The sequence below is a fragment of the Marmota flaviventris genome, chromosome 18 (assembly GCF_047511675.1).
Source record: "Marmota flaviventris isolate mMarFla1 chromosome 18, mMarFla1.hap1, whole genome shotgun sequence".
Taxonomy (NCBI): Eukaryota; Metazoa; Chordata; class Mammalia; order Rodentia; family Sciuridae; genus Marmota; species Marmota flaviventris.
The window spans coordinates 16,991,191-17,002,877 of NC_092515.1; the positions used below are offsets into that span (position 1 = coordinate 16,991,191).

General features: G+C 53.8%; 1 protein-coding gene across 1 annotated transcript; it reads right to left on the minus strand.

Moving 5' to 3' along the window:
* Positions 1–2,677: 2,677 nt before the first annotated feature.
* On the minus strand, positions 2,678–9,620 carry Lrfn3 (leucine rich repeat and fibronectin type III domain containing 3). Its single transcript, XM_027941261.2, has 3 exons — positions 8,454–9,620; positions 5,720–7,150; positions 2,678–3,306 (listed from the first exon to the last, which is right to left on the minus strand). Exons 2-3 carry the CDS (start codon positions 7,132–7,134, stop codon positions 2,841–2,843), a joined length of 1,881 nt encoding a protein of 626 aa, XP_027797062.1. The 5' UTR covers positions 7,135–7,150; positions 8,454–9,620; the 3' UTR covers positions 2,678–2,840.
* Between the last annotated feature and the right edge of the window lie 2,067 nt (positions 9,621–11,687).

The window sequence follows — 11,687 nt, forward strand, 5'->3', positions numbered from 1 at the left end:
GGTTGGAGACTTCTGGTAATGCTTCACATCTCTCATACACTTCAGGTCTGTCCTACGCCACCCTTCTGCCTGGGCCATTGAAGTATTCTCCTCCCAGGCTTCTCCTTTACCCTCCACATGTAAACAGATGTGCCACCAGAGCTTTCTTGAGATCAGGGAACATGACTTCCTTCATAGGTCAAACCCTCTAATGGCTTGTCATGCCACTTAGAAAGTCCAGACTCCTCCCAGCAGCCTCCTCCTAGGGTGCTGCCCACTCTCCGGCCTCAAAGCTCTGTTACTCCCCTTCCTGCATCCCACCCCAGCTGCCTGGCCTCCTTCACTCCCTTTACTCACCATGACCCCTTGGCAATGCCCTTCCCTGCCCAGGGAACACTCTTCCATCTCTTTTAGTGAACTAAGCATGTTTCAGGCCTCACCTCCTCTAGGAAGCCTTCCTCGACTTTTCTTGGGACAGGTCCCTTGATGATAGCCTCACAGTTCCATCTCTCTCCTACATGATCCCCTTTGTCACCATGGCTGCTTTAAAACTTGCTTGGGACTATTTAACATTTGTGTTCCCAACAGATGGTGAGATAAGGGAGGGAAGGACCTATTTTTGTTCAGCACTGAGTCCTCAATGCATTGCACACAGTAGGCACACAATAAAGGTCCTTCAAATTTAAAAGGAGGGTCCAGGAACAGTGCACGCTGGCTCCCCACCCCCCTATGGCAGAAACTGGTATTTTGTAGTGGGTACAATCTTCCCACTCCCTAGGACCTATTCCCCAAGACTGATGCCCTCACTGTTCCTCATGACCTCATGTGACCTCAGTCAACCCAGGATAACCAACAATAAGAGGAAGGTCCTCATAAGAGGAAGGACTTGCTGCTGGGGAACTGGGAAGTCAGACTGGGAAGAATCCAAGGTCTCTGGGATTCAAGTTGTTCCTATGGTTAATGGAATATTATTTCCAAGACTAAGGTCCACCACAAAAACTGGGGAATTTAAGATTTGTCATCCCATCAAGACAAAGTCATGTGACCAGGGCATGAGAATGAATGGTCAGTCCAGTCTTGGGCTCTCCTCACCATGTCTCTCACACCAGTGTTACTCCAAAGGGTTGATGGGATGGGATCCAAGTTTCCTCACATTCCTGCCTGGACCCACCATTGGCCTCTTGCTGCTCATCCCATGTCTGGACCTCCAATGAGGCCTGACATGTCTTGGGCCCAGTGTTTGATCCCACAGACTTGTAGGTCTGGTACCCAAGGGGCCTAGGGCAAAGATGGAGTGAGGACCAGACAGATAAAGACACGTGGTCTCAAGTTCTAGATAAAACTGAACCAGGCTCTAGCCCACAGAAACACGGATTATAAGTCCTGTCTACACTTCTCACCTCCTACTCTCAAATCAGTCAAATGTGGCATCTGCCCCCACTGATCCCTTCACTATGCTCTTGATGGTGTCACCTCCACTTTCACATTATTAAACACAATAGTCACTTGGGTCTGAATTGCTTGTCTTTCTTTCCCCGGCCCCTGCTCCTGTATTGTTTGTTAAGTTTTTTGTTTCCCCCTTAAATATGGAAAGTCCTAGTGATTGGGACTTGGGACCCTTCCCAAAGGCTCTCTCACCCCAAGTAGCCTCAGTTCCCATCTCTGCTGACAAAACCCTCCTTTCTTTCCTTAGCTGCACCCTCAGACCAGGAGTTCCTTGGTATCCTGGATGTCACCCTCTGGATCCCCCACACCCACTGAGTCCCACACTGGCCAGAGTGTCCTCCACAGACCTGCCCCTCCTCCCTGGTCCTCTACCAGGGAAGTCCCACCATCTCCCTTCCCAGAGCCCAGGGCCTAATCCTGGCACTTCTTCCCCATGACTCTCAGCTCCATGACCATCCACTTCCTGCCTCTACTACCCCTCCCTCTCCTTTCCCCGACCCTGGTCCAAGTTTGTCCTCACCAACCCATAAACCGGCTCTGGCTTCCTCCTGCTCCCAGCTGCAGTCTCTTCCTCTAGTCCATCTTTCTTAAGTAGAAGGATCTTCCTAAAGCCCAAATCCCTTTGCCTTATCCCTTCCCTGCACTGAATCCTCCATGGCTCCCCGTCAGGCCACAGCCTGAGGTCTTTGGCCTAGCTCTGGTAGGCCTGAACCCTGCTCACCCTCCTGCCATAGCTCTACCACAGCATGCCCAGTACCTACTATAAACTAAGCCCTTGCTTATCTGTGCCCTCTTCCTGGAACAGCTTTTCTTCAGCTCTTTGACCAATTATCTCCTTCAGATGTCTTTCTCAGAGCCCAGGTCTCCTCCTCCAGGAAGCCCTCCCTGACCACACCCCAGGCTGAGCCAGTCATCACTTCTGGGCTCCACAATCCCCCAGGCTCCCCTCTTCACCATACTCCCAGTCTCTTTGGGCTATTACTGCCTGAAGACATGTCTCCCACTGGACTTTGTGCTCCCTGAGGTTAGGGCTCAAGGCTTTCAGGGTCACTGCAGTGTCATCCAGGTAGACACTCCAGGGATGTCTGTTGACTGAATGGATGAACATCCTCAGTTTTCCCCACCGGCTCCTGCCCCAGGACCTCAGGTTGAACTGGGGGGTCTCTCAGAGGAGGTACACCCAGCCCCAGACCCCTGTACCATTCCCCCAAACCCCACAGACAGAAACAAGGGCAAGAGCCCAGGCCCAAGCTTAGAAAAATAGGACTTTTTTGTTGTGCCCCGGTGCCCCGACACCCTCCCCTTCAGAGTTTTAAAAACCGTGAGCAATTTGGTGAGTCTGAGGCCAGGTCCCGCGGGGTGTCCGGGTCCTGCTGTCCCCTGGAGCCAGAGGAGCCGTAGAGGTGGGTGCCCAGCTAGGGTCCCGTGGGTTCGTGGCTGGGCCCCCAGGACTCGCAGTCCAGCTGGACAACGGTGTGGGCCCTGGGTGCGGAGGGCTCAGGGGCAGGTGCAGTGGGCGTGGGACCCAGGGCGCCATTGGTCTGGGAGCAAACGCTGCTGACAGGCGCGGGTGTCTTGGCCTTGCCGGGGGGCTGGCCACCGTGCACCTTATAGCGCATAAGCAGCACGAAGATGAAGACCAGTACCGAGGCCACGATGACACCACCGAGCGCGATGATCATTGTGCCGCCCAGGAAGGGTGCGTGCGGGGCTCCGCACGGCCGCAACGCAGGCTCGGTGGAGAAGCGGGCACAGCCCACGGGCCGCGTGGCGGTCAGCCCCGTCGCGCTATCCTCGTACACGGCAAGCACGCACAGATCGTAGGTCCGGCCTGACGCCAGGTCAGTCAACAGGAACGAGCGGCTGTCTGCCGGGATCATCCTGGAGGAGCAGGCAGGTGGAGTCAGGTCCCCGCTGCCCAGCACCCATCTTCTGCTCTCCCCCACCCAAAGCCCCGCGGGGCTAGATTCCCTCCACTCTTCTACCTCATTTTTCTCTAGCCCCAAGTTCCCTCTGTCCAGCATTCCAGTTTCCTTGGGCCTCTGACAGCCCTTCAGCGACCTGCCTGATGTCCCTCCAGTTTGCTCAGCAATCTCACTCTAGTCCACCCTCTTGCCTCCCCGAGCCTGCCAACCCACTTCTTTTGCTTTTTCTTTGGACCCCATGCCCAGTTTCTCCGCAGCCCACCACCTGAATTCCTCCACTGTTTCATGTATTTATACCCACCTGCCCTGTTCCTCTTTGGCACTGCCACCCAACTTCCCTCCACTCTGCAGCTCAACTTCCCTGCCCAGTTCTGCCCCAATCCTCTGCCTGATTTCATTCTGATCTAACTATAAAAGTTCCTGCCAGTCCTAATGCCAGATGTCTCTCCAGCCCAATTTTGTTCTAACCCTGTCTGAATTCCCTGGGACCTAATCCCCTTTCCTTCTAGCCTACCAGCCAATTTCCCTTTACCGTCACTCCCCCATCGCCCTCTAGACCCCCACCCAATTTCCCTCTGGTTCCTATCTGACTTCTCTCCAGTCTCTGCCTAATTTTCCTTTTCCAGCTGCCTGATTTTCCCCTAGTGTACAGCAGAATTCTCTTTAATCTTTTAATCTAACTACCTGATTCCCTGGTACCCCTGCTGCCTGATTTCCTCTAAGCTGCCAAAAAATTTCCCCCTAGCCCCATTCCCTTATTATTACTATCATACTCGTATCTGTAGTCTGTTTTCCAGTGAGTCCTGTCATCTGAATCACTGCTGCTGATTTCTTTTTCTCCCTGTTGCTTTATTTCTTTCCGGCTCATCACTTAACTCTCTTTTATGTCTATTGTTATCCTTACCTTTCCCATTTCCTTTTAACCTTACCACCCAATTCCACCGTATTTCCTGTTGGTGCAGTGTACCCTGTTGGAGGTTTAACTTGTTTTATTACTAAACTGCTTTATTGAGAGAGAAACAGGAATCTCCAGGATTGCCTGTGGATGGTGGCCATCCAAAAGACTGCTGGTCCCATTAACAAGTCCAGGCAAGGAGGCCAGGACTTGTGTGACTTTTCAGGAGTGAGCCCCCCATGGAATCTACTGAGTAGTATTGTCTGAGAAAAAGGAGTAGAATCAGGACTGAAAAGAAAACCAAGTGATGATCTCTTGAGGGGTGGGTCCCAGAGGCGGGAGGGGGTCCTGGTATTGGGTTTCTACATTTTACATCCCAGTCCTTGGCCACCGTGCACCTTATAGCGCATAAGCAGCACGAAGATGAAGATAGTACCGAGGCCACGCCTCAGGGACTGCACACTTGGAACCACGCCTCAGGAACTGCACACTTGGCCCAGCCTGGTGGCAAGAACAGGGTGTCATTAACAACTGCTCATGCAAGGTTGGACTTCAGTAAGAGGTGTCAGCAGCCACCACTTTCCACCATATGTACCAATGCTATCTGGCTTGGGGACAGAAGTTGAAGCACCCCACCTCTTGGACTCTTAAAAACTCCAGGTTTTTTGTTTGCAACCACGGAAGAGAGAAGGGAACCCCCCAAGAGTGACAAATAGGATATTTCTGATCACCCAGAAAGAAGAGCTTGAATTAAGTTTGATTTGACTTAGCAAATCAAAAATTGATATGTCACCATTATCAGAACTCCACATGTACAGAGATCACTCTCCGCATGAACCCAAAGCCTAGTCTCTATTCAACCTCCTCCCTCCAAGTTTTCCTTTTAAACTCTGGTCTGATTTCCTTTGTAACGGAGCTGCCTCACTTCATTTTCCCTGGCATTCCTGTACCTTCCTGCTTGATCTTTTTCTTCCTGCAGCCTCGCTTGTATAAAGCCGTCATCTAGAAAACTAGGCTTTTCTCTCTTTACCTTTTACTGCTGAAATTTGCTTTTATCCCCCGCCACTCATCCCCATTAATGTTTTACTCTCTTGGCCTGATTACTTTTTACTCTTGCTGTCTAATTTCCTCATGTTTGTTACCATTTACTCTTACCGTCTTATTTCTCTTTACCTCTACAGGCTCATTTCTTTTATCATTACTGCTTGATATTGTTTAGCCCTATAGTCTGATTTCCTTTTTCCTTATAGCCTGATTTCTTCTTACCATTGCTGTCAGATTTCTTTTACCACTTCTGCCTGATTCTGGTGAACCTCACTGCCAGATTTCTTTTACCTTTGCCATCTGATTTCCTTTATGACCCTGTAGCATCATTTCTCAGCTGTGCTTCAGTATGGAGCATTCATGGGTGTGCCCTCCATCCTCCCCATTCCTCACTCCCCCACCCAGCTACCCCTCTGCCTGGCCCCTGCACCTGTACACGAGGATGTCATCAGCTGAGCTGTTGTACTGGATCTGGTACATGCGGATGCCTGGGATGGGCCGCTGATCTGGCCACTGGACGAGAGCAGCTGTGGCTCCATGCTCAGTCACTTGGACGCCACGATCAGTAGGGGGCACGGTGTCAGCCACCTTGGCGGAGGCCGAGGCAGCAGAGGGCGGGGTGAGAGCATCAGGATCCCCGTCCCGCGGGGGGTCACAGCTGGTACTATTGGCTAGCTGTGGGGGTGGTGGGGGACCCACGGTCAGCTCAACAGCAGCCGTGGCCTCACCAGCTGCATTGGCTGCAATGCAGGTGAAGATGCCACCATCGCCTGGCTCAGTGACCAGCAGCTCCAGTGTCCCATTAGGGAAGGCACGAGCACGGCTCGAGTTGCCCAGTAGCCGGCCTTGGGGTGATACCCAGCGCACACGGGGCTCTGGGTCCCCTACTGCCCGGCAGCGCAGAGCAGCTGGTCGACCTGCAGGCACTGCTAGGGGTGGTGAGCGGTGGGTCACCACAGGTGGTTCACACACAAACTCCTCCTCACCCACAGCCCAGAAGTAGCGGCCCCCCAGTGCAGGTGGCGAGGCACAGGCCTCGAGGTCGTCTTCCCGAGCCAGCCGCCGCAGCCACACCAGCTCACAGTTGCAGTGCAGGGGGTTCCCACCAAAGGCCAACACCAGGGCAGAGGCAGGAGAACCACGGGGCCGGGCAAGCAGCGGCAGGCGAGAGAAGAGGGGGTCAGGTGGGATGGTGGTCAGGCGGTTGGAGGTCATGTCCAGCCGTGCCAGCTTGTGCAGGCGGGAAAAGGCGCCAGCAGGCACAGAAGCCAGCAAGTTATGGTCAAGGCCCAGCGTGTTGACATTGCCCAGGCGGCCCAAAGCCTCCCAGGGCAGCTGCTCAAGGTTGTTGTAGGAGAGATCGAGGTCCTCCAGCGTCTCGGCACAGTCGTCCAGGGCACTAGCTGCCAGGGCTGCCAGCTGGTTGTTGCTCAGGATGAGGTGGCGCAAGTTGACCAGGCCACGTAGCTGTCCCTCGCCCAGCGAGGTCAGTCTGTTACCATCTAGGTGTAGGGCGCGCAGGGCACGGAGGTCAGCAAAGGCGCCGGCTGCCACGTGGCGGATGGTGTTACGAGACAGGCTCAGATGCAGCAGGCCCGTCATGTTGGCCAGGTCACGGCGGCGCACGGCTGCAATGAAGTTGTCTGCTAGGCGCAGCTCGGCTGCACGGCGATCCAGGGAGGGTGGCACGAACAGAAGGCCTGCCCCTGGACACAGCACACTTAGGGGCAGTGACTGGGTCTGGCAGCGGCAACGGCGGGGACACGGGCTGGATGTGGCTGGCTGGGGTGGAGACGAGGCAGGGGCCAGCGGTAGCAGGCACAGGAGCAACGGGAGGACGGCCATCGCGGGCGGGGGCCACCTGCAAGTAAGAGGGGCAGCACTGGGGCAGGCTGAGGCCAGAAGAGGGGCCCCACAGGGAGAAGGTCACCATGGGATGTGAACAGCAGAGCTGGTCAGAGTTGCTGAGAGGGAGGAGGGGTCAGACACAGTCCAAAGCCAGAGGAAGTAGTCAGAGACTCAGAGATGTGTATAGTGGAGGCACAGAGGGAGGAGAAATGAACAAAGATGGTCAGAGGGAAGGGAAGAGGCTAGGGAATGGGCAGAGATGGTCAAAGAATAGGCGAGTTGATCAGGGTGGGCAAAGAGAGGATCAAAGATTCCTACTGAGAGAAGAGGTGGTCAGGTGGTAATCAGAAATGGTCAGACATGACCAGAGAGGAGAGGTGGTCAGAGGTGGTCAGGAATAGTCCAGCCAGGAGAGCTGGTCAGAGAGAGAAGTGATTTGACATGGTCAAAAGCCAGAGAGGCGTTCAGAGAGAGGAGAAAGAACAGACATCAGAATCAGTTGGAGACCAGGGGAGTGGGGAGAGGTCATCATAGGGAAGAAAGACAACCAGAGATGGTAGAAATAATCAGAGATCAACAATTAAGAGAGATAACGAGTGAGAGGGGACCAGGAAAGGCCAGAGATGAACAGATGGTTGTAGACAGAGAGTTAGAGTTGGGGTGGGTGAAGGGCAGGAGAGATAGTGGAAGATGGTCAGAGAAAGGGAAGATAGAGAGGAGGGACAGCAGGGCAGCTAGAGAGAAGAGTGGTGGATAGAGATGTCAAACATGGTTGGAGACGATCACAGACCCAGGATTAGAGCCAGGTGTGGACAGAGAGCAAGAGAGCCAGTGGAAGATGATTAGAGAAAAGTACAGGGGACAGAGATGTCAAAGATGGTCACTGAGTGAAGCAGTAGACAGAGATGGCTGGAGAGAGGAGCTGTGGACAGAGCTGTCATATATATCAGAGAGAGTAAAGGTGAACAGAGATGGTCACTGAGAGGAAAGGGGCAAAAAGAAGACTAGAGAGAGTGGTGGTGGACATGAAAGGCAGCTGGAGATGGTCAGGCAGGACAGATGGTGAGAAGCTGTAAGGGTGATGGCAGCAGAGAACTGGAGATGCTATCTGCTGGGAATGAGGAGGTCAGAGGGGTAGGCTGGCCAAGTGTCCTGGGAATGTTGGAGGGAGAGCAGGACTGGATGTAGATGTAGAGAATGAAATGACTTTTTTTCCAGGGAAACCCAAGAGTGCCAAAGGGGACCTGGTCCTCCACCCCAGTTACAAAGGTCCTCTCAAGTCCCTCCCCACCACGGAGGTCTCTCAATGGCCTTACCTGAGCTGGAAGCCACCCCAGGGAGCGGAGTCCTCAGGCTCCAAGGGGGTCAGAGGTCAGGACTCTGGAGGGGGTGTCCGGTCATGCCGTCCCTGTTCCTGAGGTCTCTAGAAGGACTGTTGTGTTTCAGCTGAAATCCGTGCCCATAGAGTCTACAGATCTTGATACTTAGGGTCCCAGACCCCCAAATATAGGACCTCTAGGGTCCTGTTTTAGAGACCCTGGCCCAAGTTTGTTTGGTTTAGGGTCAGGGTTTCCCAGCTCCAGTCTTAGGATGCTAAATAAGTCAAATGGGGAAGTTTAGGGTCTAAGTTCCAAATCCAACCCTGGATTCTGGTAGTGGGGTTCTGTGTTCTGATACTGGGGTGCCAAGTAAAGACTTGGAGGTCTCTAGCCCCAGATTTCAGCATTCAGGTCTGCAGGAAGGACTTCAGGCCCAAATTCAGGTTCAGGTGCCTTGGAATCCCAAGGTTCAGATCTTGGAATTTGAGGCCTAAATCCCAGGGTTCAGTTCCCAAATAGTGGGTTCCAGGATATAGATTTTGGAATCCAGTCCCAGATTTCAAGGTGCCAGGCACAGAATTGAGAGTTCAGCTCCAGATTTGGGGGCTTATATACCAAATCTTGGGGTCCATGCTCCAAATCATGGGATTCAGTTTCCAAATCTTGGGGTCCCAGGGACCGATGTTGGGATTCCAGCTCCAGATATTGGGGTTCAGGGTCCAGATCTGCGGGTTTCGCGGGCTGGATCTCGGGGTGCTAGCCCCAGATCAGGGTCTCAGGCTTGGGTTTCCGTATCTCTCCATCCAATCTCGGGGTGAAAGCCCCCGATGTCGGGGTGCGGGCCCAGGGTCTAGGGCGGCAGCATCGCGGCTTGCTTCCCGGCTTGCAGCTGGCGCTGGCCCAGAGGGAGGGGGTCCGCTGCGGTGGGGAGGGGGGCGGCCCGCCCGGCAGCCCCAGGGCCGGGGTGGGGCGAGGCCTGGGCGCAGACAGACGGACTGACAGACAGGAACTCGCGGGATGGGGGCACCGCAGCGCGGGCGGGGGCGCCAGGGGGGAGGGGCCGTGCTCAGAGACCCCTCCCCCGCCGGGGCCGGGGCGAGGGCCGGGCGGGGGCCGGGCGGGGGCCGGGCAGGCGGGCCGGGTCCGGGAGCTCCCGCGGCCTCCTCGCCGGGAACCCAGGGCCGCGCGCGTGCCCGCGCTTAAAGGCGCAGGCCTCGCGCGCGCCCGCGCTTAAAGGCGTAGGCAGCCCCCCCTTTCTCAAAGGCACGCCCCTGGCCCCACCTCCTATGGAGTCGCCCTAGCACTGCTGGGAGCGAGAATCCCTGGATACAAGGAGACTGAGACCGGCACAGAGACTAAGGCAGAGAGACAGAGATAGAACAGAGAGAGAGAGAGACAAAAAGATGGGCAAGCTTGGATTGAGGGACGGAGAGGAACAGAATGAGAGATACAGACAGAAATACACACGTGTGTTCAAAGAGAGATGGAAATGTAGAGACAGAGACAAGAGGCAAGGACAAGTCAGAGACAAGAGATGTGTATGCACACACACGCGCACACACACACGCTTTAATATACAGCACTTGGGGGCAACTAGACCATGAGGATGGATACATGTAGATGTGTGTTTGGAATTCATTCATAGCTTTGAAGTAACTCTCCATCCTAGACACCCCTTACCCCCGCCAACACACACCTGTCTCCTGCCCCTCTACCTCAGCACCATCTCCTTGGAATGTCCTTTCTACAGGTGAAGTTTCTGTACCTGGGTTCTGCCCAGCAATAGGCCTGGCCTTTCAAGCCAGAAGACCTCCTTCCCAAGTCTCCTTTCCCTGGCTGAAAGGACAAAACTTGGATCTATGTTTCTTTACCTTGTAGGATTAGGGGTAGACCTCAAGATGCACTGAGAAAATGTCCTAGGGAGGAGAGAGAAGATAGGAAATGGTTCAGAGGCAGGGGGTTAGTGAGGCTGGCTCAGAGAAGTATGTCCACTGTTTTCCCCTCCTGCCTCTCAGGGCCACTACCCACAGAAGATTCTACCAGGAGTGATGAAGGGATGGGGGGAGTGTCCCACACTGTCACGGCAGATGGTATCTTAGGCAGAAGGGTATGGGTAATGGTCTGCAAAGCTGGCGACTTTGTTATAGCAATGTGAGGGAACTGATCTTGCAGGAGCCCTGGTCCAAAGAGGACAATTTTGCCCTGGGTGGTTTGGGGACATGGCCCTACACTGGGGAATCTGAGTGGTCCTGGGAAGTATCCTACATATACCATCTGAGGAGAAGAGTAAAGTGACCTTGCAGGTGGGGTGTGGATGCACATCACCCTGGCATCCCTAGTCTGTTGAAGGTTTCAGAATAGACTTTTGGCTCCTTGCACTTATGTGTATTGAAAAATTGCAGCTAAAATTAACTTGGCCCTGGGACCCGCCTTTCCAGATCATTAGCAAAGTTCATCAGTGCTCCTGGCCCAGCACAGCAGATACTGGTCACTTAGAAACTCAGAAAAAGACTACAGAAGCTTCAGAGATGCTACAAAGTTAGAGGAGCTGGGGAAAAGAGAAGGACAGAGATGGAGGACTGAAAGCAGGACTAGAGAATTCAGTGGAACTGGCTAATTTGGGGGGTGATCCCAGGAAACACAGGCAAGAGAAGAATTGGGTAGGGGAGAAAGAAAGCTAGTGGAAGGTGTACTGATGAGGAGCATGTTATCTCCCTGGGCAACTGGGGTTAGAGAACTTTAAGGTACCTTATAGAACACATCAGAATTGTCCTTCTAGTCCCCCAGCAAAGTTCAAAGAAGCTGGGGCATTTATCTATGATCTCTGGCCCACCTTGGGTGATGATTGTCCCTGTGTGTGTGTGTGTGCTGGGGGTTGGGTGAGGGAAGAAATGGTAATTATGAGCCATGCAAGATCTAGGAGGTGGAAAAGTAGAAAGAGTGCCTTGACCAGTGAGTGGTCCTTGAAATTTAGATCATCAGGATCACCTGGAGGGCTTGTTCACCATGGACCTCCAGGACCCAAGCTCAGAGTTGATTTGGAGTCTGACTCAATAGGTTTGAGGTGGGACCTAGACAACAATTGCATTCTCAACAAGTTCCCAGGTGATTTGGGGACCACACTTTGAGAGTCACTGGACTAAACTGAGAACATCTGCAATGTGCAGGGAACTGTCCACCACAGCTATGCTAAAACCTGGTGAGTTGAGGGGATGATGTAGCAGCCCAGGT